General features: G+C 51.8%; 1 protein-coding gene across 1 annotated transcript; it reads right to left on the bottom strand.

The window, feature by feature from the left end:
* Positions 1 to 12,908: 12,908 nt before the first annotated feature.
* LOC136000301 (olfactory receptor 14C36-like) lies at positions 12,909 to 13,835 on the bottom strand. Its single transcript, XM_065654080.1, has one exon. It carries the CDS (start codon positions 13,833 to 13,835, stop codon positions 12,909 to 12,911), a length of 927 nt encoding a protein of 308 aa, XP_065510152.1.
* Positions 13,836 to 26,664: the final 12,829 nt, after the last annotated feature.

Raw genomic sequence — 26,664 nt, 5'->3', positions numbered from 1 at the left:
CATTATCTGAATTCCCCACAGAGAAGTGCAGAGATGCTATGATGGAAGAAATGCAGTTCGGTTTGTGAAATGAGCTGTGTGTGTCTTGGGATAGAAGTGGGGTGCTGAGAGCTGAGGAAAGGGTGGGACATGTCATGGTCAGAGGTGGGTCCCTCTGCTCTCAGCAGTGCCCAGTGGCTTTTCAGGGTAACATGCCAGTGTGATCAGCCTCCATCTCAGAAAGGGCAGCTGGAGCAAGACAGAGGGACAGACCAGCTGCCCTCACTCTGCACTGACCCACAGGCATCCTCTGGTCTCGCAGGACTCGCTCTGTTCTCCCTGAGTGCAGCAGAAATGCTGAGGGTTTCTGACACCCAACAACACTCTCCAGTGGAGTTGCAGGAAGCTGCAAAAAAACAAGCCTCTCAAACTGCCTTGTTCCATCCTGGTTCATTATCACTAGGAGAGCAGATGCTGACCATGCTTCTGCACCAGGAACGGGTCCATCTGACACAGCTGAACCCCAGGACTGGACCCTGTTCCCCCATTCCATGACCCCTGCTGCAGAGCAGGGCTGACTCCTGGGCAGCCAGCGGGCACAGGCCCTGCTCCTCACGGCACCTCCAGCCAGCACCACCCAGGGCTCAGCCACGGACCCGAAGGAAGGTCTGGAAAAGGACAAGGGATGTGGAGCGGGGGGAGGGGGTATGTGATTTTGCTCAGAGAAGTTTCTCCTAAATTGTCACTTTCTTTTGCTCCTGTAACAGTGCCCCACGCTCATCAGCAGCAAATGTCCAACAGCAGCTCCATCACCCAGTTCCTCCTCCTGGCATTCACAGACACACGGGAGCTGCAGCTCTTGCACTTCTGGCTCTTCCTGGGCATCTACCTGGCTGCCCTCCTGGGCAACGGCCTCATCATCACCACCATAGCCTGTGACCAGCACCTCCACACCCCCATGTACTTCTTCCTCCTCAACCTCGCCCTCCTCGACCTGGGCTCCATCTCCATCACTGTCCCCAAATCCATGGCCAACTCTCTGTGGGATACCAGGGTCATTTCCTATGCGGGATGTGCTGCCCAGGTCTTCTTTTTAGCTTTCTTGTTAGGTGCAGAGTATTCTCTTCTCACCATCATGTCCTATGACCGCTACGTTGCCATCTGCAAACCCCTGCACTACGGGACCCTTCTGGGCAGCAGAGCTTGTGTCCATATGGCAGCAGCTGCCTGGGCCACTGGGTTTCTCAGTGCTCTGCTGCTCACGGCCAATACATTTTCACGGCTACTCTGCAAGGGCAATGTCCTGGACCAGTTCTTCTGTGAAATCCCCCAGATCCTCAAGCTCTCCTGCTCACACTCCTACTTCAGGGAAGCTGGGCTCCTTGTGGTTTGTGTCTGTTTATCATTTGGGTGTTTTGTGTTCATTGTGGTATCCTATGTGCAGATCTTGAGGGCCATGCTGAGGATCCCCTCTGAGCAGGGACGGCACAAAGCCTTTTCCACGTGCCTCCCTCACCTGGCCGTGGTCTCCCTGTTTGTCAGCACTGTCATGTTTGCCTACCTGAAGCCCCCCTCCATCTCCTCTCCTTCCCCTGACCTGGTGGTGTCTGTTCTGTACTCGGTGGTGCCTCCAGCAATGAATCCCCTCATCTACAGCATGAGGAACCAGGAGTTCAAGGATGCCCTGTGGAAACTCGTATCTAAGTGTTTTCCGAAGCAATAAACTGTCCATCTCATTCTACATAGCAGTTTTAATGTAACTACTTACAGGCCCAGCCTCTCATCTCTGTTTTCTGTTGCTATTGATGTTTTTTTTATTGTGATAACATTGTCATCCCCTTTCTAAATTGCTTTCTGCTTTTCTTTTATAACCACTGGGTGTGTAAATGAGGAGCCATGATCTGTGTGTATTTAAACAAAATAAAGGGTCCTGTAGTGATTTGTTTTTCAATATATATTCTTCCTGCAAGGCCTTTTGGAGCTGCAGGGACAGTTCCTGTGTGCATGGGAGGAGGGGAGAAGAGTCCAGGCTGGCAGCACTGCCAGGGAGCAGCAGCGCTTGGCCTTCCAGAGCTGTTCTCGTTCCACTCCCACACTCTCCTTCTCATCCCTTGTGTTGGTGCAAGGCCTGAGTGCTCTGGCAGCTTGGTCACCGTCCTGCTGTGTGTCAGTCCTGTGAGCGCAGGCAGGGACAGGCAATGGGCACTGCTGTGACAGAGCTGGCCTCACAACAGCCTTTCCAGAAAGAAAGGTCATCTCCTATGGGCAGGGCCTGAAGGTTTAGCTCTTTTTCAAAGCTTCACTGTAGAACACGCTGAAGTGACATGCAGATGCAAACATCAGTGTACAGCTGCACAGTGTGTGTGTGCAGGGCTGAGCACACAGCAGTGTCCTCTCACAGCCAGGCCTCCTGCCAGAGACCTGCAGGACCAGCAGAGCAGCGGCTGGGCTGTGCCCCTGTGCACTGGACACCCCATGGAAGCTGCCCCAGGGCATCGTCATGGGCTGGCCCCTCACAACCACCATTTCCAGCACTGGCCTTTCTCCCCATCTCGTAGAGGTTGTTCTTCCCTCCACGGATGGACACTGAATGAGTTGTTCAGCAGTCTGAGTTTGTATTGTACAGATGAGATGTGAGCATGCACATCATGTACATGAGGTGACATGAACACGAGTGAGCACAAACACCATGAACTATTCCTTCGGGTTCCATGAAGGCCTGTGGCACAAAAAAGGTCTTGAGGTCACTTCATGGTGGGAGGAACACTCCACGGGAAATCACCTGCATGCAGCACTGGGATGTTCTTCCTTGAATTGAGGTCCCCGTGTCCATTCCTCATGATGTGGGACATCTCAGATGAGTGCAGAGCAGGGTGACACACCACAGGGCTGAGGTGTCTCTCGACCCTTTGGAGTGGCAACAGGAGGTCAGAGAGACACTGTGACTCCTGCCTCTGTGTGTAAAAGGGACAGGCTCTGTCTCTGAACATCCCTGGGTGCAGAAGGATTCCATGAAGCCAGCTCAGATGTGAACACCTCACAGAACCCTGACATTTCTGCGTGTGGCTCCAGGAACAAACCCCAGTGGCCCAGTGAGATTCATCTCAGCTGCCTTGGACAGACTCATTGCAAGTGCTCCAGTCTGCTATGTCACCCTTGCCCGTGATTCCATATTGTGCTCTCAAATGTGCCATAGAAACCAGAATGGTTCTGGGGTCCTTAGAAAATGCAGACCTCAAACCCATCTTCAAGAAGAGCACAAACAGGAACTGGGAGAATTGCAAGCCAGCCACCCTATCTCCCTTCCTGGGAAGGGGATGGGACACGTCCTCCTGCAGCCATTTCCAGGAATGTGATGGACAAGGAAAAGATTGCTGAACACAAATGGACAGTGGAAAGAAAGCCATGTTGTGTACAGGGCATTTGCAAGGCCTCAGACATGGTCTCCTTCTGGGCAGAGTGCTGCTGATGGGGCTCAAGAAGTGGATGCTGTTTGGGAAGTCGGCTGAACCATCAAGCCCAAATATCATCAGTGGTACAAAGTCCTCCATGCAGCCAGTTACCAGTGTCATCTCTCAGTGACCAGCACTCGGGCCAACACTGTTGAACGTCTTTATTCTCCCCTTCTATGATGTAACAGAGTGCACTTTCAGTGCCTTTGTGGATGATGTAAACTTGGGTGGGTGCCTTGAGCAACCTCCCCTGGTTCACCCTGCCCTGAGCAGGAGAGTGAGACAAGATGCGTGAGACAAGGGCTCTCTTCAAACCTGAGGTATTCTGTGATTTGAAATAATTTTTGACTTGGAGATGTTTCTGGAGAGAGAATAGGTAGAAGAATCATAAAAAAAAAAAAAAGACAGAAGAGGAGATATAGAACGTGTTAACATAAATACAGCAGTTCCAGTGAGGAGTGCTTTTCACTTCACGTTGTTACTAAGAAATATATTTGACAAATTTGAACACGGAGAGGAAGCGAGATGGGTGTCTGCAGCCTGCAGGGAAAGAGGGGCAGGTGTAGGACCGTGTAGAACAGCCTGTGATGGAGATGGCAAAGGGCACTGGTGAGGCTGGAAGGGACCAACAGAACCCAGGTCTCTGTCCCCTTGGCCATGGCAGTTGTCCCTGCCACTGAGGCCCAGGAGAAGACATGTTGTCCTCATGGCACTGGGGCCTCGTTGCCTCCTTGCAGCCCCATGGAGAAGGTGGAAGTTGCTGTACCAGTGTTGTCCTTCCCTCGGCCTTGCACACCCACGTCCCACGGTCCCAGGAAGAGCCCTGAGCCGTGTGTGAGGGACAGGATCCTCCTTTCCATTGCCTGGAGGTCATGGCTTCTCCTTTCTGCTTCAGAGAGCAAACCAAGGGGTTTCTGAGCATCAGAGGTGAAGAAAAGACTAAAAGGAGACCTCACGGTGGCTACAGCTTCCTCACAAGGGGAGAAGGAAGGGTAGGTACTGATCTCTTCTCTCTGGTGACCAGTGACAGAACCCGAGGGAACGGCAGGATGATGTGCCGGGGGAGGTTCAGTTGGACATGAGGAAAAGGTTCTTCACCCAGAGGTGCTGGACACTGGAACAGGCTCCCCAGGGAGGTGTCACGGCCCCAACCTGACAGTGTTCAAGAAGAGACTGGACAACGTGGGGTGTCCTGTGCACGGACAGGAGTTGGACTCGATCCTTGTGGGTCCCTTCCAACTCAGGACATTCTATGATTCTGTGGAATACTAGGTCAAAAGTCCATGTTTTCCTTGCATAGATGAGTTCTAAACATACACATCATGTGCATGTCCACTGTGTGCATGTGATGAGATGAACCCAAGGGAGCACAAATGCTATCAGCTATTCCTTAGGGTGCCATAAAGGACAGTGGGAGAGAGATGGTGTTCAGGAGTCTCTTCCAACCTGTGTTATTGTAGGATTCCATGAATCTTTTCCTTGGAGAGCTCTTTCGCATCAGAATAGACACAGGAAGATGAAGAAGAAAAGAAAGAGGCAGAAGCAGAGATATAAAATGCCCCCGTGTAAATACAGCAGCTCCTCTGAGGAACGTTTCTCCACTCAGACCCTTCATAGGAAATCTATTAGATAGATTTGATGAAACCAGCTTAGTTTTACCTGCTCACACACTGGAGCACAAGGAGGGTGATGGCTGGGTACGATGTCATGTGCTCAGCTGTGTCTCAGGAACTCATAGTCCAGTAGGAAGCCAATGGCTATGGAGGGGACTGTGAGTCACTTGTGCCCCTGCAGGGGATAGGCCAACAGCAGGAACAGGGCTGGGAAAGGGACTGGGAGGTCACACATACGAGACGAGCAATCAGGCCCAATCAGCACAGCTTTATGAAAGGCAGGTCCTGCTTGACCAACCTGATCTCCTTCTATGACAAGGTGACCGGCTTAGCAGATGAGGGAAAGTCTGTCGTGGAGGAGTGAATCCGCCACACAGGCTGCGGATGTTGTGCACTTAGACTTCAGTAAAGCCTTTGATATCGTATCCCACAGCATCTCCTGGAGAAGCTGCAGCTCAAGGCCTGGATGGTATATCTGAGATGGATAAAGAACTGGCTGGAGGGCCGGGCCCAAAGAGTTGTGGTGAATGGAGCCAAATCCAGTTGGTGGCCGGTCACAAGTGGTGTCCCCAGGGCTCAGTATTGGGGCCAGTTCTGTTTAATCTCTTTACCAATGATCGGTATGAAGGGATCAAGTGCACCCTCAGTAAGTCTGCAGATGACACCAAACTGGGTGGGAGTGTTGATCTGCTGGAGGGTGGGAAGGCCATACAGAGGGACGCTGGCTGACTGAGGCCAATTGTCTGAGATTCAACAAGGCCAAGTGCCGGGTCCTGCACTTGGTTTATAACAATCCCCTGCAACAATACAGGCTTAGGGAAGAGTGGCTGGAAAGCTGTCTGGTGGAAAAAGACCTGGGGGTGTTGATCGACAGCAACTGAACGTGAGCCAGTGTGTTCCCAGGTGGCCAGAAAGGCCAATGGCCTCCTGGTGTGCATCAAGAATAGTGTAGTGGGCAGAATCAGAGCAGTGATAATCCCCTTGTACTTGGTGTTGTTGAGGCCACAACTTGAATTCTCTGTTCAGTTTTGGGCTTCTCACTATAGGAAAGACCTTGAGGTGCTGGAGTGAGTGCAGAGGAGGGGACAAGGCTGTTGAGAGTCTGGAGCAAAAGTCTTCTGAGGAGCAGCTTAGGGACCCATGGCTGTTTAGCCTGGAGAAAAATGAGACTGAGGGGAGACCATTTCGCTCTCTACAACTGTCTAAAAAGAGGTTGTAGCACCGAGAGTGTTGGTCATCTCCTGAGTAGCAAGTGATAGGATGAGAGGAAATGGCCTCAGCTTGTACCAGAGAAGGTTCAGAATTGAAATTAGGAAACATTCTTCATGGAAAAGTTTGTGAAGCAGTGAGCAGGCTGCCCAGGAAAGTGGTTGAGTCACCATTCCTGGAGGTGTTTATGTATAGACGAGGTTCTTAGGGACATGCTTTAGTGCCGGAGTTGGACTCAATGGTCTTAATGGTCTGCTCCATCTCAAATGATTCCATGATTCTATGATTCTATGCTTGAAGGGTTATCTCCCAGACTGTGGAAATTTCCTTTGTGGCAGGAATCATAGAATCATAAAGAGTGTTGGAAGAGAGCTTCAAAGGTCATCTAGTCCAACCCCCCTGCCATGAGCAGGGACATCTTCAACCAGATCAGGTTGCTCAGAGTCCCATCCAGCCTGGCCTGGGATGTCTCGAGGGATGGGGCACCCATCACCTCTCTCGGCAACCAGTGGTAGTGTTTCATCACCCACATTGTAAAAAGTGTCTTCCACGTGTCTGGCCTGAATTTCCCCTCTTCTCGTTCACAGCCATCACCCCTTGTCCTGTCACAACAAGCCCTGTTAAAAAGTCTGTCCCCATCATTCTTATCAGTCTCTTTTAAGTACAGAAAGGTTGCAATAAGGTCTCCCTGGAGCCTTCTCTTCTCCAGGCTTAACAACCCCAACTCTCCCAGCCCGTCCTCCCAGCAGAGCTGTTCCAGCCCTCTGATCATCTTGGTGGCCCCGCTCCGGACCCTCTCCAACAGGTCCATGTCTTTCCTGTACTGAGGGCTCCAGAGCTGGATGCAGGACTCCAGCTGGGGTCTCAGCAGAGCGAGGCAGAGGGGCAGAATCTCCTCCCTTGACCTGCTGGTTATGCTCCTCTGGATGCAGCCCAAAATAAGATTGGCTTTCTGGGCTGCAAGCGGACGTTGCCAACTTCTGTCCAGTCTTCAACCAGCAGTCCCCCCAAGTCCTCCTCGTCAGGGCTGCTCTCAATCCCCTCTCCCCCCAGCCCATACTGACAGCGGGGGTTGCCCCAACCCAGGTGCAGGACCTTGCGTTTGGCCCCGTTGAACCTCTGGAGTTTCACATGAATCCACTTCTCGAGCTTATCCAGGTCCCCCTGGATGGCCTTCTGTCCCTCAGGCGTGTCAGCAACATCACTCAGTTTGGTGACATCTGCAAACTTGCTGAGGGTGCACTTGATCCCACTATGCCATTGATGAAGATATTAAACCGTACTGACCCCAGTATGGACCCCTGAGGGACACCACTTGTCACCAGTGGCCATCCAGACATTGTGCCATTGACCACCGCTATCTGGGTGCAGCCATTGAAACAGTTCCTCACCCACCAAACAGTCCAGCCATCCAATATATACCTTTCCAATGTAGAGAGAAGGATGTTGTGAGCGACCACGTCAAAGGCTTTACAGAAGTCCAGATAGATATGACATCCATTGCCCTTCCTTTGTCCACTGATGTAGTTACTCCATCGCAGAAGGCCACTGGGTTAGTCAGGCAGGACTTGCCCTTGGTGAAGCCGTGCTGACTGTCTCAAATCACCTCCCTGTCCTCCTTGTGCCTTAGCACAGCTTCTAGGAGGATCTGTTCCATGATCTTCCCAGGCACAGGTAAGAGGCTGACAGGTCAGTAGTTTTCAGGGTCCTCCTTTCTACAGCAGAGGAGAGAAAGAAACACCGCCACACAGCGCAGCTTGGAAGGTGGAGGCTGGACATGAGGAGGAAGAAATGTCACTTAACGGGCAGTGCTGTGGTATGAGAAATCATCCAGAAGGAGCATGAGATCAGTCCACCACCTTGTGTTTTGAGGAACAGAGCATGAGAGTGGAGACACATCAGCCAATGTATGGAAATACCAGGGCGAGAGCAAGGGGAGGAAGCGAGATGGGTGTCTAGAGCCTGCAGGGAAACAGAAGCAGCTGTGGGACAGTGGAGGACAACCCGTGGTGGAGACGGCAAAGGGCACTGGCAAGGCTGGATGTCACCAAGAGAACCCAGGTCTTTGTCTCCTTGGCTATGGCAATCATCTCTGCCACCAAGGCCTATGAGGAGCCATGTTGTTCTCAGGCACTGGGGCACCTCATGGCCTCCTTGCACACCCCAGGAAGGCTGGGAACTGTCACACCATTGTCCTTCACTCAGCATCACACAGCCCACATTCCCCTGCCCCAGGAAGAGCCCTGAGCAACGGGTGAGGGACAGGATCTGCCTTCCCAGGGGCTGGGGGTCAGGCCTTGGCCTCTCTGCTTCATCCTCAGCTGCCTGCACATGACCCTTTGTTTATCTGCCATCATGGCCTCCAATTCTCTGCTGTAACGAGCCCCTGGGGAGGCTTTGCTGGTACTTGCCCTCAGTGGAACTCATTAATACTTCAAGGGACTTAGTACTTTTTTCTTCTGACTTTGACTTCTGGAAAGGTTTGTGCAATCTCCTCTCAGCACCTGAGGTTCAAGGACTCAGCACCAAATGCACCGTGGAGCTCATTACACTGAAGAAATCTCTAAGAAACCATGTCTCTTCTTTAAATATCTTTCTAGTCTTGTACAGTTAATTAGAGTGGTTTCCTAGTGTAGTTGCAGAGAACGATTTCAAAAACCTTCTAATAAAAATTACTTTATTTTTTTAAATTTCGTAAAGCATATAGTTTATTGTGTTTCAGTGTGGAGAAGAGGTGATTGCAGCATTATCTGATATTGACCCAGGGTCTCTCCTAAGGAGGTCTGGACTGGTTGGAGAAGCTGTCCCTTGAGCTCTGACACCATGCGGACAACCTTGCTCCTCACCTCCCCAACCCCATCATTTCTCTCATTGGCCACCTGGGACTTGCATCCCTTTTCCTTACCCCAGACTTCTCCACTGCAGTCTGCAGCTGGATGTTCCAGCTCCTTTGCACCAGCTCCCACCTGCTCTCTTTGGAGACCTGGCTGCACACAGGCAAAGAGGGACTTTTCTTTACTTTTGAACAAACAAAATAAACTGATAAGAATCATGGTTAAAAGAAAACACATTCCTCAGCTATATGCCAAGGAAAAACTGCCACCAATGAGGTTCACTGTCTCCAAGGCATAACCATGCAAGAACTGATTTAGACAGAAAGGAAATTAGAAAATAAACACAATAAAAGAGTTGGCTAAAGACAGAATTAGACAGACTACTGAAAGACAAGGAAGCTTTTAAGTCCGTGAAGCTGAAAGCAGCAACTGGATTGTTGACAAGTGTTTGAGTGATCAAAGAGTAAGAGGAAGGGAAATCCAGAGACCGATTGCAAGTGCTTGTGTGCAGATCAGCTGCTGGAAATGTGGCCTCAGACATGGTCCATTTAGTTAGGGCAGAGGAAATACCTGAAGGATGAGGGAGATCAGATGCACAGCCTAACAGAGAGAGTGCTGAGAAGGCAAATCTTGTGGGAGATCTGACATTCTCCTCTTGCTCATAGTGCACATCCTGTAGAGTCTCATTTTGATCTCATGGGAAAACACTGATATTTAAAGTATTCAAAACAAAGAAAGGAGAATTACAACACCAACAACATTTGATGCTTAAAGTTGCAAGAAGACATTTCCTTCACTCTACATCTTTCACTTGGTTTCTTTTTCCATCCATTTTTAGAAAATGTTCTCTAGACTTCTATCCTACCAAAGCCTACAGCATTAAGAAAGATAATCCTTGTGTCTTGCACAGAGTCGAAGGCACCAAAAAATCCACTGCCCTGGACTGTGAATGCCACTTTTTACTCTTGGCACAGAGTGAGTCATGCTCGAAGCTGTTGGCCACTCTTGCCTGATGGAGGAAAAAAGGATGAAAAGGTTACTTGAACTGTTCTCTTTGTAGATGGTCATGTTGACAGTGATCTCAACAGATCTGTGCTACCTGTCTTCTATGTGAGTATAAGGAAAAATAAATATTTAGGTAGAGGTAAATGTATAGTAAAATGCATAGGTGCATCCAGTTACTCAGCAAAATACATTTCCTACCAGCACTCTCAAAGGAAGAATCTTTCTTCTGAGAAATTGCTGGTTTGATACTGTCTTTGTCACTCCGTCCCCTGCCCCACCAGGGTTCCCTCAGCTGCCTTCCTTGCGCTGACAATATCTTTGGAGAAGCCCTCCTGGGTGCGCTCCCCTTGCATGGCCATTTCAGCCACTGCTCAGCGCTGGCTTTGCTGGCTCCATCCCTGCACCCCCAGGCCAGCTGTCTGTCTGTCTGTCTCCTGGGCAGCCTGTTCCCCTCCAGCCTCCCTGCACGTCCTTCTGCTGTTTGATCTCCTAAGGCAGGGGGTTGCTGTGCACCCATGCTGACCTCTTGCCAGGCCCTGCTCGACTCCCTGTCCATCAGATTGGCTTCTTCCTGGGCTTTGAGGATGTTGCCTCTGAAGATCCAAGAGAGTTTAACAGCCCCTTTGTTCTCCAGGACAGCCCAAGGAGATCCTCAGTTAACTGAAATCAGCTCTCCTGCAGGACTGCACTGTTGTTCTGCAGTTGTCCTGCTTCTCCACCATCTCACGGTCACTGCAGCCATGGCCGCACTCATCCTGCAGATCCCCAGCCTGATCCACCTTGTCTGCCAGTAAGAAACCAGCCCTAGTCAACTCGTCCAGTGTTTGTCTCAAAATGCTGTCTTCCACACTCTGCAGGAACCTCCTGGGTTGCTTGTGCCCAGCCCTGCTGCCCTCCCAGCAGACCAAGAGATGGTCCAACTTGCCATGTAGTCAAGGACCTGTGACCATGAAGCTTCCTCCAAGGCAAGGGCTGTGCACGCCAGGCTCCCCTCTTCACAGAGCTCATCTCCACCTCCTCATCCACCCCCCTGCCTTCCTGAGGAGCCCTGCCCACCCATGGCTGCCCTCCCACCACTGAGCTGTCCCACCAGGGCTCTGCAGTCCCCATGGGGAGCACGTTGCTGCCTGCCCAGCAGAAACGACAGTGCTGGGTAGGAAAGAGGAGAGGCAGGTAAAGGGGCAGTGTGTGGGAGGTTGGCTGTGAGGTGACCCCTGGTGCCAGAAGAGGATGATGCAGATGTGACCAGGTTGGCCAAACTGCACAGAGGGGAGCACTGGGGACTGTCTGGGCAGTCAAGTCTTGCAAGGCCATCAGTGCCTGGAGGAGCCACCAGTGATGCCACTGAAGTCCCAGAGGACCAAGGCAATGGAATCCAAACTATCAAATTTGAGTGCAAGTGGGGAAAACCTGAGCCTATTGGGGAAAAAGAAACTGATGATGGCTATGAATTGTGAGGAGATCGGGGCAGAGAAATTTGGATCATGGAAATAGCCATCTGTGGAAAAGTGGGGAGGAGGGGGGTTCAAGAAACAAGCAGCCCGTGGGGAGGTGGCTGGTCAGTGCTGTTCTGGCCAAATCCCCTGCCTGAACACCATGGTCTGTCCTGCTTATTAGACTGGTTTCAGTTGGGATAGAGTTACTTATATTCATAGCAACTTGTATGAGTTCATTTTACATTTGTGATGGAAACAGTGTTGGTCCCACCCCAATGTTTCAGTCATTGCTGATCAGTGCTTGCACAGTATCAAGGCGATTTCCACTTCTCACACCAACTCCACCAGCATGGGGGCTGGGGTGCGCAAGAAATTGGAAGGGGACATGGCTGGGACAGCTGAACCAAACTGACCAAAGGGATGTTCCACAACATATGATACCGTGGTCAACAATAAAATCTGGGAGAAGAAGGGACCCAAACCCCTGGTCCACACTGGAGGGACCACAGGGGTGTGTGAAACTGCAGGTAGGTTCTACCGAGGATGTACAGACCACTCGTGCAACTTTCACACCAGATCAGTCTGAGAGGGGCAACAGGACAGGGTCAGTTCTGTTGCTCATGGTTGTGTAAGTGCTGCTGTTGGTGTGGTGGCTGTGAGGGTGCTGTTGCCTGTTGGAGTTGGTCTGTGTCAGGTGGTCTGTGTCCATCTTTGTTTCCCTGCAGATACCTGCATTTAGTGCTTTCCCTTTGATGACTCCACCTTGGGCCATGTCTCACTCTGCGGGGTCCTGTCACTGCCCACCTCAGGCACAGCCGGTCCGCGTGTATCTCATGGGCTCTCTGGGCAGCTCCAGATTCCTCTCCTGGTGGATTGTCCTCTGCCCCATCATGCACTGGGACAGCCCAGTCTGACTGTATCTCATGACCACTCCCCATCTCCACTGTCAACAGACAACAAGGGTTGTGTCTTAAATCACACCTTTGTTGTGAATCAGCTTCCAAGGTGACATCGAGCTTTTTCCTCAGGCCCTTTTGAGGGAAATTCCTGGGCCTGTTGTTGAAAACAGCTTTGGAAGAACAACCAAATCTTGAGGAACTGCACAAAGGAGAGGTCATTTTATTACAGAGATGCTATAGGAGATTAAGCTCTGACACAGTGTTAGAGAAATATTTATACAGGTTTCAGGTGTTTTAAAAATATTTATAATGGGTTCATTTTTCAGGATAGTGAGATAAACACAAACAGATACGCAGGAACATAATAACCATAAATAAAAATATGGGTAATGTTAACAAAGTAAAAAGGATAAAACAGGGTACAGGCCTGCATTGGGATACAGTTAGACATCATTTGTGGACAGTGATGGAAAGCTGATCACTATTGACAAACACATGAAATCACTTTCCTAATGGACTCCTTTAGCTCCTGGTTCCTCATGCTGTAGATGAGGGGGTTCACGGTTGGAGGCACCACTGAGTACAAAACTGCCATGACCAGGTCCAAGGATGGGGAGGAGATGGAGGGGGGTTTCAGGTAGGCAAACATGGCAGTGCTGATGAACAGAGAGACCACGGCCAGGTGAGGGAGGCACGTGGAAAAGGCTTTGTGCCGTCCCTGCTCAGAGGGGATCCTCAGCACGGCCCTGAAGATCTGCACATAGGACAGCACAATGAACACAAAACACCCAAATACAACTAAGAGACTAACCACAATAAACCTGACTTTTCTGAGGTAGGTGTCTGAGCAAGAGAGCTTGAGCATTTGAGGGATTTCACAGAAGAACTGGTCCAGGGCATTGCCCTTGCAGAGCGGCAGTGAAAATGTATTGGCCGTGTGCAGCAGAGCATTGAGAAACCCAGTGGCCCAGGCAGCTGCTGCCATGTGGACACAAGCTCTGCTGCCCAGGAGGGTCCCGTAGTGCAGGGGTTTGCAGATGGCAACATAGCGGTCATAGGACATGATGGTGAGCATAGAATACTCTGCTGTGAACAAGAAGAGAGAGAAAAAGAGCTGTGCAGCACATCCTGCGTAGGAGATGGCCCTGGTGTCCCAGAGGGAATTGGCCATGGATTTGGGGACAATGGTGGAGATGCAGCCCAGGTCGAGAAGGGCGAGGTTGAGGAGGAAGAAGTACATGGGGGTGTGGAGGTGCTGGTCACAGGCTATGGTGGTGATGATGAGGCCGTTGCCCAGGAGGGCAGCCAGGTAGATGCCCAGGAAGAGCCAGAAGTGCAAGAGCTGCAGCTCCCATGTGTCTGTGAACGCCAGGAGGAGAAACTGGGTGATGGAGCTGCTGTTGGACATTTGTTGTTTCTTGCCACGGGGGCTCTCTTCTAAAAAGGAAATGACAACTTAAAATCAGGACAAACTCCTCTTAGCAAAGACACTCCATTTTTCATATAAATACCCCCAACTAAAATGCATTTCCATTTTCTGGCGTGTGATGGCTGAGTGTGCTGTGAGGAGCAGGACCTCTGCCCATCTGGGTCCAAGCAGCCAGCTTTGCTCTGCTGCAGTGGGGACATGGGAGCTGGTTTGTGAGAGCTCTGATGTTCACAAGCAATGTCAGATTTTGTGCACCGTTAATGAAAAACTTCAATATCTGCACTTTCGACATGTAAGAGCGTGGGTTGCAGAGCAGAGGCTTAGCGTGTCATAATAATGATTTTGTCTGTGTTTTTAATTTTCCACCATCACATCTCATGACTACGTTTTTGTAGGGGTTGAAATCCTCATTTACACGACTGAAAATGTGAAGAGTCTTCAGACAGGACAGGCAAAAGGGCTCATCTCTCTGTGGCTCAGTGTAGAGTCAGGAGATCAGCTTTTAACCATTTGCCCTGTGCTTTCACCTGTGCTGCCTTGTAAACAATTTCAATGGAGCAGGGGAGCCCTGTTTGAAAGGGCAGACCTTCAAACTCTTCTCTGTCCCAGAACTGGCTGATGGAGCTGCTGTTGGACATTTTCTGTTCGTTGGCATGTGGGCTCTGTTCAAAAAAAAAAAAAAGCAACTTAAAATTAGGACAGACTCCTCTTAGCAAAGACACACCATTTTTATATATAGTTATCATCCCAACTGAAATGCATTTCCTTTCTCTGGTGTGTGCTGGCTGAGTGTGCTGTGAGGAGCAGGACCTCTGCCCGTGTGCTGCCAAGAAGCCAGCTTTGCTCTGCTGCAGTGGGGACATGGGAGCTGGTTTGCGACAACTCTGACGTTCACAAGGAATGCCAGATGTATTCTACCTGCAATGAAAAACTTCAATATCTGTGCTCACGACTGTCAAGGACTTGGGCTGCTTAGGAGACAGTTAGCATGTCATTATATTTATTTTAGCTGTGTTTTTTTATTTTCCACCACCACATCAGGTGAGTGGGTTTTTTTCAGGGGTAGACATCCTCATTTCTATGATTGAAAATGTGAAGAGTCTTGAGACAAGACAGGCAAAAACTCTCAGCTTTCTCTGGCTCAGTGCAGAGTCAGACGGCAAAAGTGTCCATCGGGATTGTACTCATCTGTCCTGTGCTTCAGCTTGTGCTGCTATGAAAAAGACTTCAGACACAAATTAGTCTAATTAATCCAAACAATGCAACTCACACTGGAGCAGGAGACCCCTGTTTAAAAGGGCAGATCCGCAAAGAGGTGGAGATATGACGGAGAGAGCAGGACATGACCCCTCACCAAGAAAAGCAAAGGACTCTGGCAGGAGAGTGCGGACCCAAGGAAAGGCTCAGCACTCCTGGGACCCTACAGCAGAGCTGGGCCTTTCTGGGTCAGCTGGTGAGCCCAGCAGGACAGGCAGAGCAGAGTCAGGGCTCCTGAAGGTGGGATGTGCTAAAGGGACAGTCAGATCATTGCCCAGCAGACAACACCCAGCAGCCACCTGCAGAGAAGGAGCAGAAGAGCTCCTGACCAGCCCCTGCTCTGCTGCCTGGAGCTGTCCCTGCCTGCAGCTGTGTCTCTGTGCCCAGGTCTCCTCCCGTCAGTGTCACAGACCCCATCCCAGCCGCTGTGTGCTCAGCTCTGCCCTGCAGACCCCTCCCAGCAGCCGGGCACTGCCCAGGGGCAGCTCTGTGTGGGCCGGCTCTGATCAGAACATCAGACCAACAATAATAAGCATGGAAAAGTCATGCTGATGATGTCTGGAAGCCAGGGTGTGTCCATTTCTGATACTCACAGGTTTATTTACTGCTAAGAACCACAGATTTGGAATTTCAGTGCATCCTCCTGAACTGAGACGTTAATTATTGTGTCCCATTGGCCTCATAGACAATCTAGAGCACGAGACCGATAGAACAGGATTCTTAATTTTCACAGAGCCCCTGTCTTGCTGTGCCTTTCCAAAAGCCTCCGAGGAATGTCCTAAAGTGATCTGGAGCTACGAGCAGCCGCATCCCAAGCAGAACCCACTCCATACCTAGACCCTGCCCAGACAGAGGTTGCTCCTTCCACCCACAGCTTCTCCCCACAGCACCGTGGGGATCTCCCCGGGCAGGCTGAGCGCTGACCCTGGCAGGCGGCAGAGTCCCTGCCCCGGCACAGCCCTGGGGTGCAGGGACCCTGCTCTGCAGGACAGCCCCGGGCACCCTTGGCTGCAAAACCATCTGCTTTGATTTTCAAAATTGCTGAACAAAGTTCCCCTCCATAGGGATCCCACAAGCTGTGGCTGTTCCAGCTTTAGGAGATGCCACCAGGAGCTACAGCTGCATTGCCCTGCACCCACAGACTTACCATGGCAAGGGCTGCAAAGATTTCTCCTCCAGCGAGCTCTCAGTCATCCTCCCAATGCTGACCACCTTTAATCTCTCTCTGCCTTGCTCGTCTCCCTGAGATCCCCAGGCAGAGCCCTCAGCCCTGCTGCGCTTTGCAGAGGAGCTGCTCCTGGGCAGAGCTGTCTCTCTGCAGCGCTGCCGCTTGCCATGAGCTCCCTCTGTCCCAGGAGCCCAGCCCAGCTCAGCAGCACAGGAGCAGCCCAAGGCACTTTAATGACCCCTCTGGTGGCTTTGGTGCTGAGGCCATGAACATCAGACCCTGAGAGGCAGTTGAAGAAACCTGTCAAGAAGTCCAAGTCATATTCAAACTCCAAAGTTTCTTGTAATGTTAATGAGTCCCACTGAGGAACACTACTGAGGAAATGACCCCAGAGTCTGGTTAGAGAAGAAAACTGGAGGCAGAAATGACAGATCAGGAAAACCAAGGTGAAGGTCTCTCTGATGCTGAGTAAAACTGGATGTGTTTCATTAATCAAAGGGCCAAGCCCTGACCCCCAGCCCTGGGAAAGGAGATCCTGTCCCTCCCACATTGCCCAGGGCTGTTCCTGGGACAGTGTGATGTGGGGCTGCGCAAGGCCAAGGGTAGGACTACGGTCCGACACCTCCCAGGTTCCTAGCTGGGGACAAGGAGGCCATGAGGCCCCTGTGCTGTAAGGACAAGGTGTCTCCTCACAGGCATCAGAGGTGGAGACAACAGCCACAGCTAAGGGGAGAAGCAGCTCATGTCTGTTGGGGCTTTCAGCCTCTTTACATCCCTTGATCATCTCCACGACAGCCTGTCCTATGCTGTGGCATCACCTGCACCTCTTTCCCTGCAGGCTGGACACATCCCCCCTGCTGCCCACCTTGCTCTTGTCTGAGCATCTTCCTTCCTTTGTGGATCTCTCTCCATCCTCCCCAGCTGTTCCTTGAAGCACAAAGCCTTGGGCTGATGCAGACTCCCTCTGGGTGACCTGCTCCACCACAGCACTGCCCTTCCACTCACATTCCTTCCTGCTCATGTCCAGCCTGGACCTCCCCAGCTGCACTTTGTGCCATTATTTCTTTCTCGTGCTCTTTCCCACTGTGAAGAAAACCTCCACCATCTCTGAAACCACCCTTCAAGCACTCTCAGGCTACTCCTACACTGCTGCAGCCTCCCCAGCACTGCTGGGCCAAAGCAGCCCAGGTCCCTCAGCATCCCACACCATGTGCACAAGGTCCTGAACCCTGCCTTGGCAGAGCCCTACGCTCTCCAGTTCCTCCCTGCTTCTCCAAACTGGGAAGCCGCACACTGGCACACACCCGTGTGTGTGGGGTCACACCAGTGCTGAACCGAATGGGATGAGAACTCCAGGTGTCTGGGTCCCCACGCTCCTCCTCATGCAGCCCCGTGTGCAGCTGCCTTGTTCATGGTGAGCGTGCAGCATGGGCTTGTGTGGCGGCCCTTGTAGTGCCCAGGCCCTTCTCCTCAGGGTCAAGAGTTTATTCAAGAAAAAGGAAATAATTTCCCATTTCCCTAGCACAGTCTTTCGGTGCTGCTCTTCTCTTCCTTATGCTGGTGCCTCTCCCTGACTGCTGTGCCCCACTTTCGGTGGCACCAGATTGTTGGGGACTGGTCATGTGCCCCCACAGCCCCAGGGCTTTGTCATTGGTGCTCTCACTCACAAGGGAAAACCCATTTTGTCACTCCCCACATAAAGGAGCTCCATACATCCAAGCAACTTCTTCACTCCGAGGGAATCCCACTGCTGATCCTTCCAGCCCGTCTCTCCTGAAAAGCCTGTACCCACCCAGTGCAGCACCCCAAGCTGTGTGACTTGTCCCACCACGCCTTGGCGGTGACTCCATGGGTGTCAAACAGCACAGGCTGCAGCTTGTCCTGGCTGTGCCCTTGGCTGAGGGCATCAGTGCACAGTTGGGCTGTGGCACCTCAGCTGTAGCACCCGGCCAAGCTCTGAGAGTCTTCGGGAAATCTGGTTGGTATCAAGAATCCAGGTCCCCATGTGTGCAAAGGTTTGACTTCAGAGCAGAGCAATGTCACAGTGGTTGGCAGATGGAAAGTTAGGGCTGAAATTGGGCAACAGGAGAGTAAGCAAGCCCTGCTGTCCCCAAGGCCAGAGAGAAACAGGGCTGGGAATGACAGACCTGGAAGGAAACGTGTGTTTTGTCAGTGGCGTCTCTGCTGCCCCTGAGGTACTTGGGCAGACGTGTCACTGATCTCTAGGAATGACAAGGTGCTGCTGACAGGCCCAATGTGACAATGGTTTGTCTGTTCCTTGACTGTGTTATCAAGGGGGTGAGAACTGGTTTGTGAAAAGAAAAAAAGGAGATTTGGAAGTGTAGCTATACGCATGGACACTCCGGTGTGAAGCGCTTCCTATTCAAGGGCAGGACCAGGCACTTGGCCTGGTTAAACCTCAGACAGTTGCCCTCAGCCTAATGGACCAGCAGCTCCAGAACCCTCTGTAGAGCCTTCCTACCCTCTAGCAGATCAAAACTCCCACCCAACTTGGTGTCATCTGCAAACTTACTAAGGGTGCACTCGATCCCCTCGTCCAGATCATTGATAAAGAGATTAAACAGAACTGGCCCCAATACTGAGCCCTGGGGACACCACTTGTGACCGGCCGCCAACTGGATTTGGCTCCCTTCACCACAACTCTTTGGGCCCAGCCCTCCAGCCAGTTCTTTATCCATCACAGATACACCCATCCAGGCCATGAGCTGCAGCTTCTCCAGGAGATGCTGTGGGATACGGTGTCAAAGGCTTTACTGAAGTCTAAGTGCACAACATCCACAGCCTTTCCCTCATCTACTAGTTGGGTCACCTTGTCACAGAAGGAGATCAGGTTGGTCAATCAGGACTTGCCTTTCGTAAATCCATGTTGACTGGGCCTGATCTCTTGGTTGTCTTGTATGTGCTGCCTGATGTCTCTCAAGATCATCTGCTCCATGACCTTCCCCATCACCGAGGTCAGACTGACAGGTCTTTAGTTCCCCGGATCGTCCTTCTTGCCCTTCTCGTAAATGGGTGTCACATTTGCCAACTTCCAGTCAACTGGGACCTCCCCACTTAGCCAGGGCTGCAGCTAAATAATTGAAAGTGGCTCAGTGATCACCTCCACAAGCTCCCTCAGCACCCCAGGGTGTATGCCATCTGGTCCCATAGACTTGTGGGTGTCCAAGTGGTGCAGCAGGTCGCAAACCATTTTCCCTGGGATTATTGGGGCTTCATTCTGCAACCCATCCCTGTCTTGGGGCTCAGGGGGCTGGGTACCTGGAGCACAACTGTTCTGACTATTAAAGACTGAGGCAAGAAGGTATTTAATACCTCAGGGTTTCCCTCATCTTCCGTCACTATCTTTCCCTCTGCATCCATCATGGAATGGAGGTTCTCCTTAGCCCTCCTCTTGTTGCTAATATATTTCTAGAAACATTTTTTGTTGTCTTTTACAGCAGTAGCCAGGCCCAGCTCTAGTTGGGCTTTGGCCCTTCTAATTTTATCCCTGCATAACTTCACAGCATTCTTGTAATCCCCCTGAGCCACCTGGCCCTCCTTCCAAAGGTTATAAATTATCCTTTTATTCCTAAGTTCCAGCCGCAGCTCTCTGTCCAGCCAGGCTGGCCTTCTTCCCCGCCGGCTCGCCTTCCGGCACACGGGTACAACTGCTCCTGCACCTCTGAGATCACCTTCTTGAAGACAGACCAGCCTTCCTGGACTGCTTTGTCCTTCAGGTTTGCCTCCCAAGGGACTCTGCCAAGCAGCCTCCTACACAGATCAAAGTCTGCCCTAGAAGGCCAAAGTAGCAGTTCTGCTGACTACCCTTCTAACTTCTCCAAGGATAGTAAACTCAATCATTTCATGATCACTACACCCAGGGCGACCTCCAATGAGTCCTTCTCTATTTACAAACAACAGGTCCAGTGGGGCTCCTTCCCTGGTAGGCTCACTGACCAGCTGTGTCAGGAATTGTCTTCCATACACTCCAGGAGCCTCCTAGACTGCTTCCTCTCTGCTGGGTTGTACTTCCAGCAGACATCTGGTAGCTTGAAGTCCCCCATAAGAACTAGCGCTGGTGACTGGGAGACTTCTCCCAGCTGCCTGAAAAATATTTCTTCTGCCTCTTCATCCTGGTTGGGTGGTCTGCAACAGACCATCCCCTAGGATGTCCGCCTTGTTGCCCTTCCCCTTGATTCTTACCCAGAGACACTCAATCCTTTCATCACCCTCATCAAGCTCCAGACAATCAAACCCCCCCCTAACATACACTGCTTCCCCACCTCCTCTCCTTCCTCACCTGTTCTTTCTGAAGAGTTTATAGCCATCCATTGCAGTACTCCAGTTCTGAGAGTCATCCCACCATATTTCTGTGATGACATTTAAATTATAGTTTTTCTGCCTCACAAGGGCTTCCAGCTCCTCCTGTTTGTTGCCCATGCTGTGTGCATTCGTAAAGATGCACTTCAGCTGGGCCATTGATTGCATTGGGTCGGCAGACCGAAGGGCATCATTAGCACTATCCTCAGATGCCTGCATGTCGCCCTTGGCTGTGCCTCTGCCACATCTGGTTTCGTCCCCCTCTCCCTTCAAATCTAGTTTAAAGCCCTCTCAATGAGTCCTGATAACTTAATGTGATCCATAAAAAAAGACTAAGAATCTTACTTTTTTGTGGTTCTTTTCTAACATTGTCTGAACTTTGGTAAACAAGAGGAAGAGTGGCTAACAGAGTCTGTTTTCTGAGAGTAACATGTTCCTGTACCTTTCCCGTCTTTCTGTGGTGAAGGATTTCTTCCCTTGCAGAGAGGACTGCAAGACCTGCTCCTGTCAGGTGGGACTTGACCTCCAAACGTGGCGCAGCCTCTTCCATTGTGAGATCACCCACCGCCGTTGATGTCACAAAGCAGCATCAGCGCTGAGGTCGGCACAGCAGGCTATAAGACCAGGGGTCCCCCTGCGCCTTTGTCACTCTCGATCTTGAGGGAACTGAGATCGCAGAGTTTTTGGCTCGCTGCTGAGCAAGCAAGATGCTTGTTACCTGCACCTCAGCAGGTACCAAGAGACACACAGAGAAGGTTCAAGGTCTGGACGGGTACGTGTCAAAAATCCTCCTCCCCTTTCCCCAGGGGTGTTTTCCAACTCATCAGCTGGGGTGGGTGGAGGTTGGACAGGAGAGGAACCCAAAGGCAGCCTGAGAGCTCGGTCTTGAGCTGGTGGAAGGCAGCAGCCAACTTTCAGTCTCTTCATGAGCGCAAGGGCGAGGCCCAGAAAGCCTTTGATCTCTGCAGAATAAGGGACAGGCCCATTTTGGATCGCATGGAGGGAGTGTGATCACCAGAGTGTTTCTTTGGTGCTTCCTTGGTTGCCCGTTGCTTGCCAGAACGCATTGACATTCAGCCCTCCCTCCCTCTTTCCCCAGTCTGCATTTGTCTGCAGTTACGCCAAGAGAAGGGCCAGAGAGAACCCGGCTGCTGAAGAAATGCTGCGAGAGGGGAGACACACACCCCCTGCCTGGCAGCTGTTGAACTGTAGGGGCACAGGCTGAACCTTCTCTTGGGAGGGTGGAGAACAGGATCAGCACAAGTTGCGATCGGATGGTGGGCAGGAGAAACAGGCGTTCGTTCTGTCCCTTCCATTTCCAAAGAATCCATCTCCAGCCTCACAGACGGGAAGTGTGGCCACAGCTCTTGTTGCAGCTCTTGCTCTTAGTCCGGAGTCAATCTTGAGCCCTTTGTCCCTAACAAAACAATCCCTGCCATGACAAATCCCCTACTGGTGCAGCCGGTGACAACCCCAGCAGTGAATCGAGCTGGTGCAGAACCAAGCCAGTGCTCACGCCAGGAACGCCAGGCTCAAGGGCTGCAGTCCCTGCTGCTGCTGTCCAGTCTGCTGCTGATCTGCACGGGAACCGCCAGCTTCACCAGCCTTTTCCTCCTTGCTTCTCTACAGGAAGATGAAGGCTCTGAAGGCGATAACCCTGGTGCTGCTTCTTCGTCTATTCTCTTTCGGTGAGTCTATGCAGAGCTGCGACCTGAGGACGGTGCTCTAGGAGGTACTCAGGGCTCCATCTTTCCTGTTCCACTTCCCCTGCTGTGACCAGAGGAGCTGAGCTAAGAGCAGAAAGTCCCCGACAGAGCTGTGCCATTCCCTGCTCCAGCGGGATGGGTGTGGGGGTGAGGAAGGGGTGACTTGCCTTCCCCAGGTGGGCTAAGCCAGTTCTCTTCAGCCGAGGGAGAATCTGTGGCTGAGCTCTCCTGCTCCAGGGGTTGAGAATCTTCTGTAGGACAAGGAGCACAGTCCAGGGCAGGGAACGTCCATCTATTGTGTAGCACATATGCCATGATAGCGACTGTCAAAGACAAGAGGAAAGACATCTGTGGCACTTGGGAGAGACACAGAAAGGGGAGCAGGGAAGTTCTAAGCTCTGGTGTTTATCTGACAGGTGTTTACCATGTGGGACAACACAGCACATTAACCCTCTGGAGAACTGCAGCAGACTTAGGAGAAGACTTGTGTGAAACCCTGCCCCTGCCAGACCAGCTCCTTAAACTCCAGGAACAGCTTTATCATCTGCGCTGGAGCGCAAAGGATGTCGCGGAGCGGGCTCTCCATGAAGGCGTGAAGCATGCAAAGCTCCCAGGCTTTACCGGATGGGTAAGGGCACAAGGCAGAAGGATCTACTCAGGGGTTTTATCCTCCCTCCGGCACATATCCTCCTGAATTCCCTGTCCCAGCCAACAGGCTGGTGCTGCTGGAACAAGTGCTGTCATGGCCACGCTTCTTTTTCCTGTTGCTCCACACTTCCTTATGGGGAAGAGAGAGCCATGATGGGAATGATGGCTGTCTGAGTCGTACCTTCCTCTGCGTCCAGATCTCAGGTCCTCCTCAAGGGAGGACTGGAAAGAAAGAATGGTCTCAGAGGTCCAGAGTTAAGCCGGTCCTATCTCACACCCAGAAGGCTTTTCTGTCCGTGCTGCCTGGCCTGGGGCCTCTCCACAGGAAAAGCCCCTTCACACAGCTTCAGCATTCAGAGCACTGGAGTGAGCAGACCCATTTCTGATACCCATATATCACAGCAGAGCAAACTAGGGAGGCTTCCAGGCAATTTGGGTGTTCCTTCCATCTGAAATGGGCCTTGTCCCCGTTCACCTTGGCTGGCCTTGCATGAGGAGCTGCTCGCCCCGTTCCTTTTCCTTCCAAATGACGCACTCCTTTGCCTTCCTTCCCAGGCTGTTCAGGAGATCATCAGTCAAGCTCTGGAGAAGCTGGAAGAGATCCAGGTCCCGATGCCTGATTACGCCCTCAAATCAGCAGGTGCCGTGACATTGTAAAAACAAACCAGTTCCAAAGTGCTTCCTGTCCAGATTGATAAATGGGCATTAGAATGTGCCCACGAGTAAGAGAGAACGGGTGAGAAGTCAAGGGTCACCTTGTGCCCTAAAAGTGCTCCCACTGACAGAGCCTGTAACGGGCCAGACCCCATGGGAAGAACTGAAAGGCTGGTTCACAGTCTTGCCTATTTCCATGGCCAAATAGGACAGTTTAATGACTCCCTGCTATGTGTTCCAGAGGGGTCATGGCAGTAAGACAGAGGGGAACCCACCGTAGGACATGGATGACAACTGAGAAGCCTTTTCCAAGTCAACAGTGTAATATTCCTCCTGACACTGCCTGATGATTGTGCTCATGTTTTAAATTCCAGGGGCTGCCGTCATTCGTTCCAAGTCTTCTCCATCCCTCCGGACTGCCAAAGCGAAGGTGTTCTTGTATTCCCTGCCGGTGATGGATTACGTGAGGTCCCCTGAGCTTATTCTGGAGGTAGGAGCACCAAGAAGCAGTAAAAGGAAGGTCAGGAGAATGAAGCACACACGCTGCTCAGAGTTGCCTTTCCCCCCATCTTTGCTCCTCGAAACTTCCTTTCCTGCCTCCTTCTCGCATGGACCTGCTCTCCTCCTGTGTCTCCCTGCTGAGTGTCTCCCTCCTCCCTCTCCCAGAGTGCCCTAGGTTCTCCACGGGAGCTTCTACCAGGCCAGGCTGCTCCTGCAGTCTGTGTCTGCCCAGTCACTGTGCAAAGTGTCAGCACTGCAAGGAAGGAGAAGGGCAGAGATGCCTGCAGAGCTCTGGGATGTGCTCTTAGTGAGCACCAGCGGTTGCTGAGAGCCTGCACTGCTGGAGGGCCCCACGTTGGGCTCTGAAGCCGTCCTGGCCCTGCTCCTGAGCTGCTGGGAAGGAGGTGGCGGTGGATGAGAGGCAGCGAGGGCTTCCCCTGACAGGAAAGGTTCATCCAGGGGGGCCTGTGGCTGCCACCTGCTCTGGGCAGGGGCCTTTCAGCCACACTGTCTCTGGCTTGTTCTTGGTGAGGGCTCTGGACCAGGAGAGGCTGCTGAGCTTCTACAAGTAGCACACCGAGCTCCCAGCCATCGAAGGGCTTCTCTCCTGAAATGGCCCTGTGATACGTGAATTCTCACAACTGCTTCTCTGTTCCGTACCCACAGGGTGCGACTGAAGGCACTGGCTGTGGTTCAGAGCAGAACTGATAGGCCATATGAATTCTTAATCCTCTGATGGTCATGGCAGGTGTGAAAGCCAGGGCAACCTTCTCCATGTGAATGTAGTTTCTTCTTCTCCTTTCAGCCAGAAAACCATCCTGGAAAGTGCTGGCCCTTCCCAGGAAGCCAGGGACATGTGTTCATCAAGCTGTCTGTGCCAGTCATTCCCACAGCAGTCACCATGGACCATGTCTCAGGGACAGCGTTCCATGGAGAAAGTATCTCTGGAGCTCCAAAGGACTTTGCTGTCTATGTAAGTGATTTCTCTGGAGTGGGGGGCAGGGGGTTGCACAGCATTTCCAAGCAGGGGATGAAGATGGGTCATAGATTCTGGTGGCCTGAAGCTTCCTCGTGTCTCTCAGAAGAAACAGGCTCCTTGGTGTTGCTTCCTTCGCATTGCATTCCTCTTTTATTCAATGTACCCCTCAAAAACAAAAGCTTCTAGGGCAAGATGCTAGTCCAGGAGCCACAGGGAAAAGGAGCTGGCACAGTGCATGGTCCTAGACCTTCTTGGCTTCCAATCCCAGTGGCATTTGTGATCCTCAGGTTACCTTCCACTCACTGGGAGCATCTACTCCTTTTCTGACTGGCAGCCTGGACTCGTTGAGTAGGCAAGTGTGACATGCTGCCCACGTGCAGCTTCTCGTCTTTTCCTTATGCTCATTGTCCTTGGACGACGTAGATGAAATAACCCCGTACTTCACCGTCTGAAGTTCGGTCTTACCATGGTGATACCAGACACTATTGTTTTCTCCACCCTTGACTTTCTGTAGGGCTTCAAGGAAGAACACGAGGAGCAGGGAATATTCCTGGGACAGTTCACCTTCCTGGCACCGCTGAATCCCAGTCAGACCTTCCAGCTGAAGGTATGGGAACAAAGAAGGAGGAGAACTGGAGGAGAGGAGGAGAAATGTGGTTGGATGGGGAGAGGCTTCCCTGACAAAGAGCTACAGGCAGCCCTGTCCTTGAGCGTGTGCCACGCTGGCCTTTCTTCTGCTTTAACTTCCTGGTGGCGTATACCTGGACTGCCGATCTTCTCTTTCGTTTTGGGTTTAAACTTCAGTGCTTAGAAGCGCCACATTTGAAAGCGGAATCAGCTTGACTGTCTGGACCCCAAGTGGACAGCAGCAACCACATCCGGTAGGATGCACGACTGCTGGTCTGCCAGTTAAAGACCAGAAATACTGGGCTTCCTGAGGATTCTGTTGGTGCTGGCAGTGAGTCGTGACAGGGAGGCCATTCTGTTTCTGTGGCTTTCTAGAGAAGACAACGAGACATTATACTAACACCAGCACTGGGTCTTGTGACTGTGGAAGCCTGTGCCCCAAAGCAGGCGAGAACTTCCCAGTGTATTTGCTGAGGCATCTGGTCGCTGCTTCTTCCTTTGCTGTTCTCATGGCCCAATGAGGTAGAGCAGGATAGAACGTCTTGACCAGGACAGATCAAAAGCCCTGGCAGGGCAGCAGGAAGGAAGCTGTTGAACAAAGCCATCGCTGCGGCACTACTCTGTCAGTGCTCACGTGCCAGAGAGGAAAAGGCGACTCATTTCTTCTTGTCGTTTCAGAACGAGCTCCCTGGGTTCGTGAATTACATCAGGCTGCAAGTGCTGAGCAACTGGGGCCACCCGGACCACACCTGCCTGTATCGGTTCAGGGTGCACGGTGATCCACCCAAAGACGGGGAAGAGGTGCCAGTTTCAGTTGTCAATAAATTCCATTAATTTTCACCGAGTCGAGTTCTGGTCTGCTTTGCCTGTGATGCTGACTGGTCCTCCCTGAGCTAACTGGAGCTCCCTGTCCTTCTCTAAACCCACCAGCTTATGGGAGACTTCGGG

The sequence above is a fragment of the Caloenas nicobarica genome, chromosome 32, assembly GCF_036013445.1.
Source record: "Caloenas nicobarica isolate bCalNic1 chromosome 32, bCalNic1.hap1, whole genome shotgun sequence".
In the NCBI taxonomy this organism is placed as follows: Eukaryota; Metazoa; Chordata; class Aves; order Columbiformes; family Columbidae; genus Caloenas; species Caloenas nicobarica.
This window is presented reverse-complemented; position numbering and strand designations above follow the sequence as displayed.

Excerpts from the sequence above, each read along its gene's own strand:
- LOC136000301 (XM_065654080.1), bottom strand. The coding sequence starts at position 13,835 with ATGTCCAACAGCAGCTCCATCACCCAGTTTCTCCTCCTGGCGTTCACA.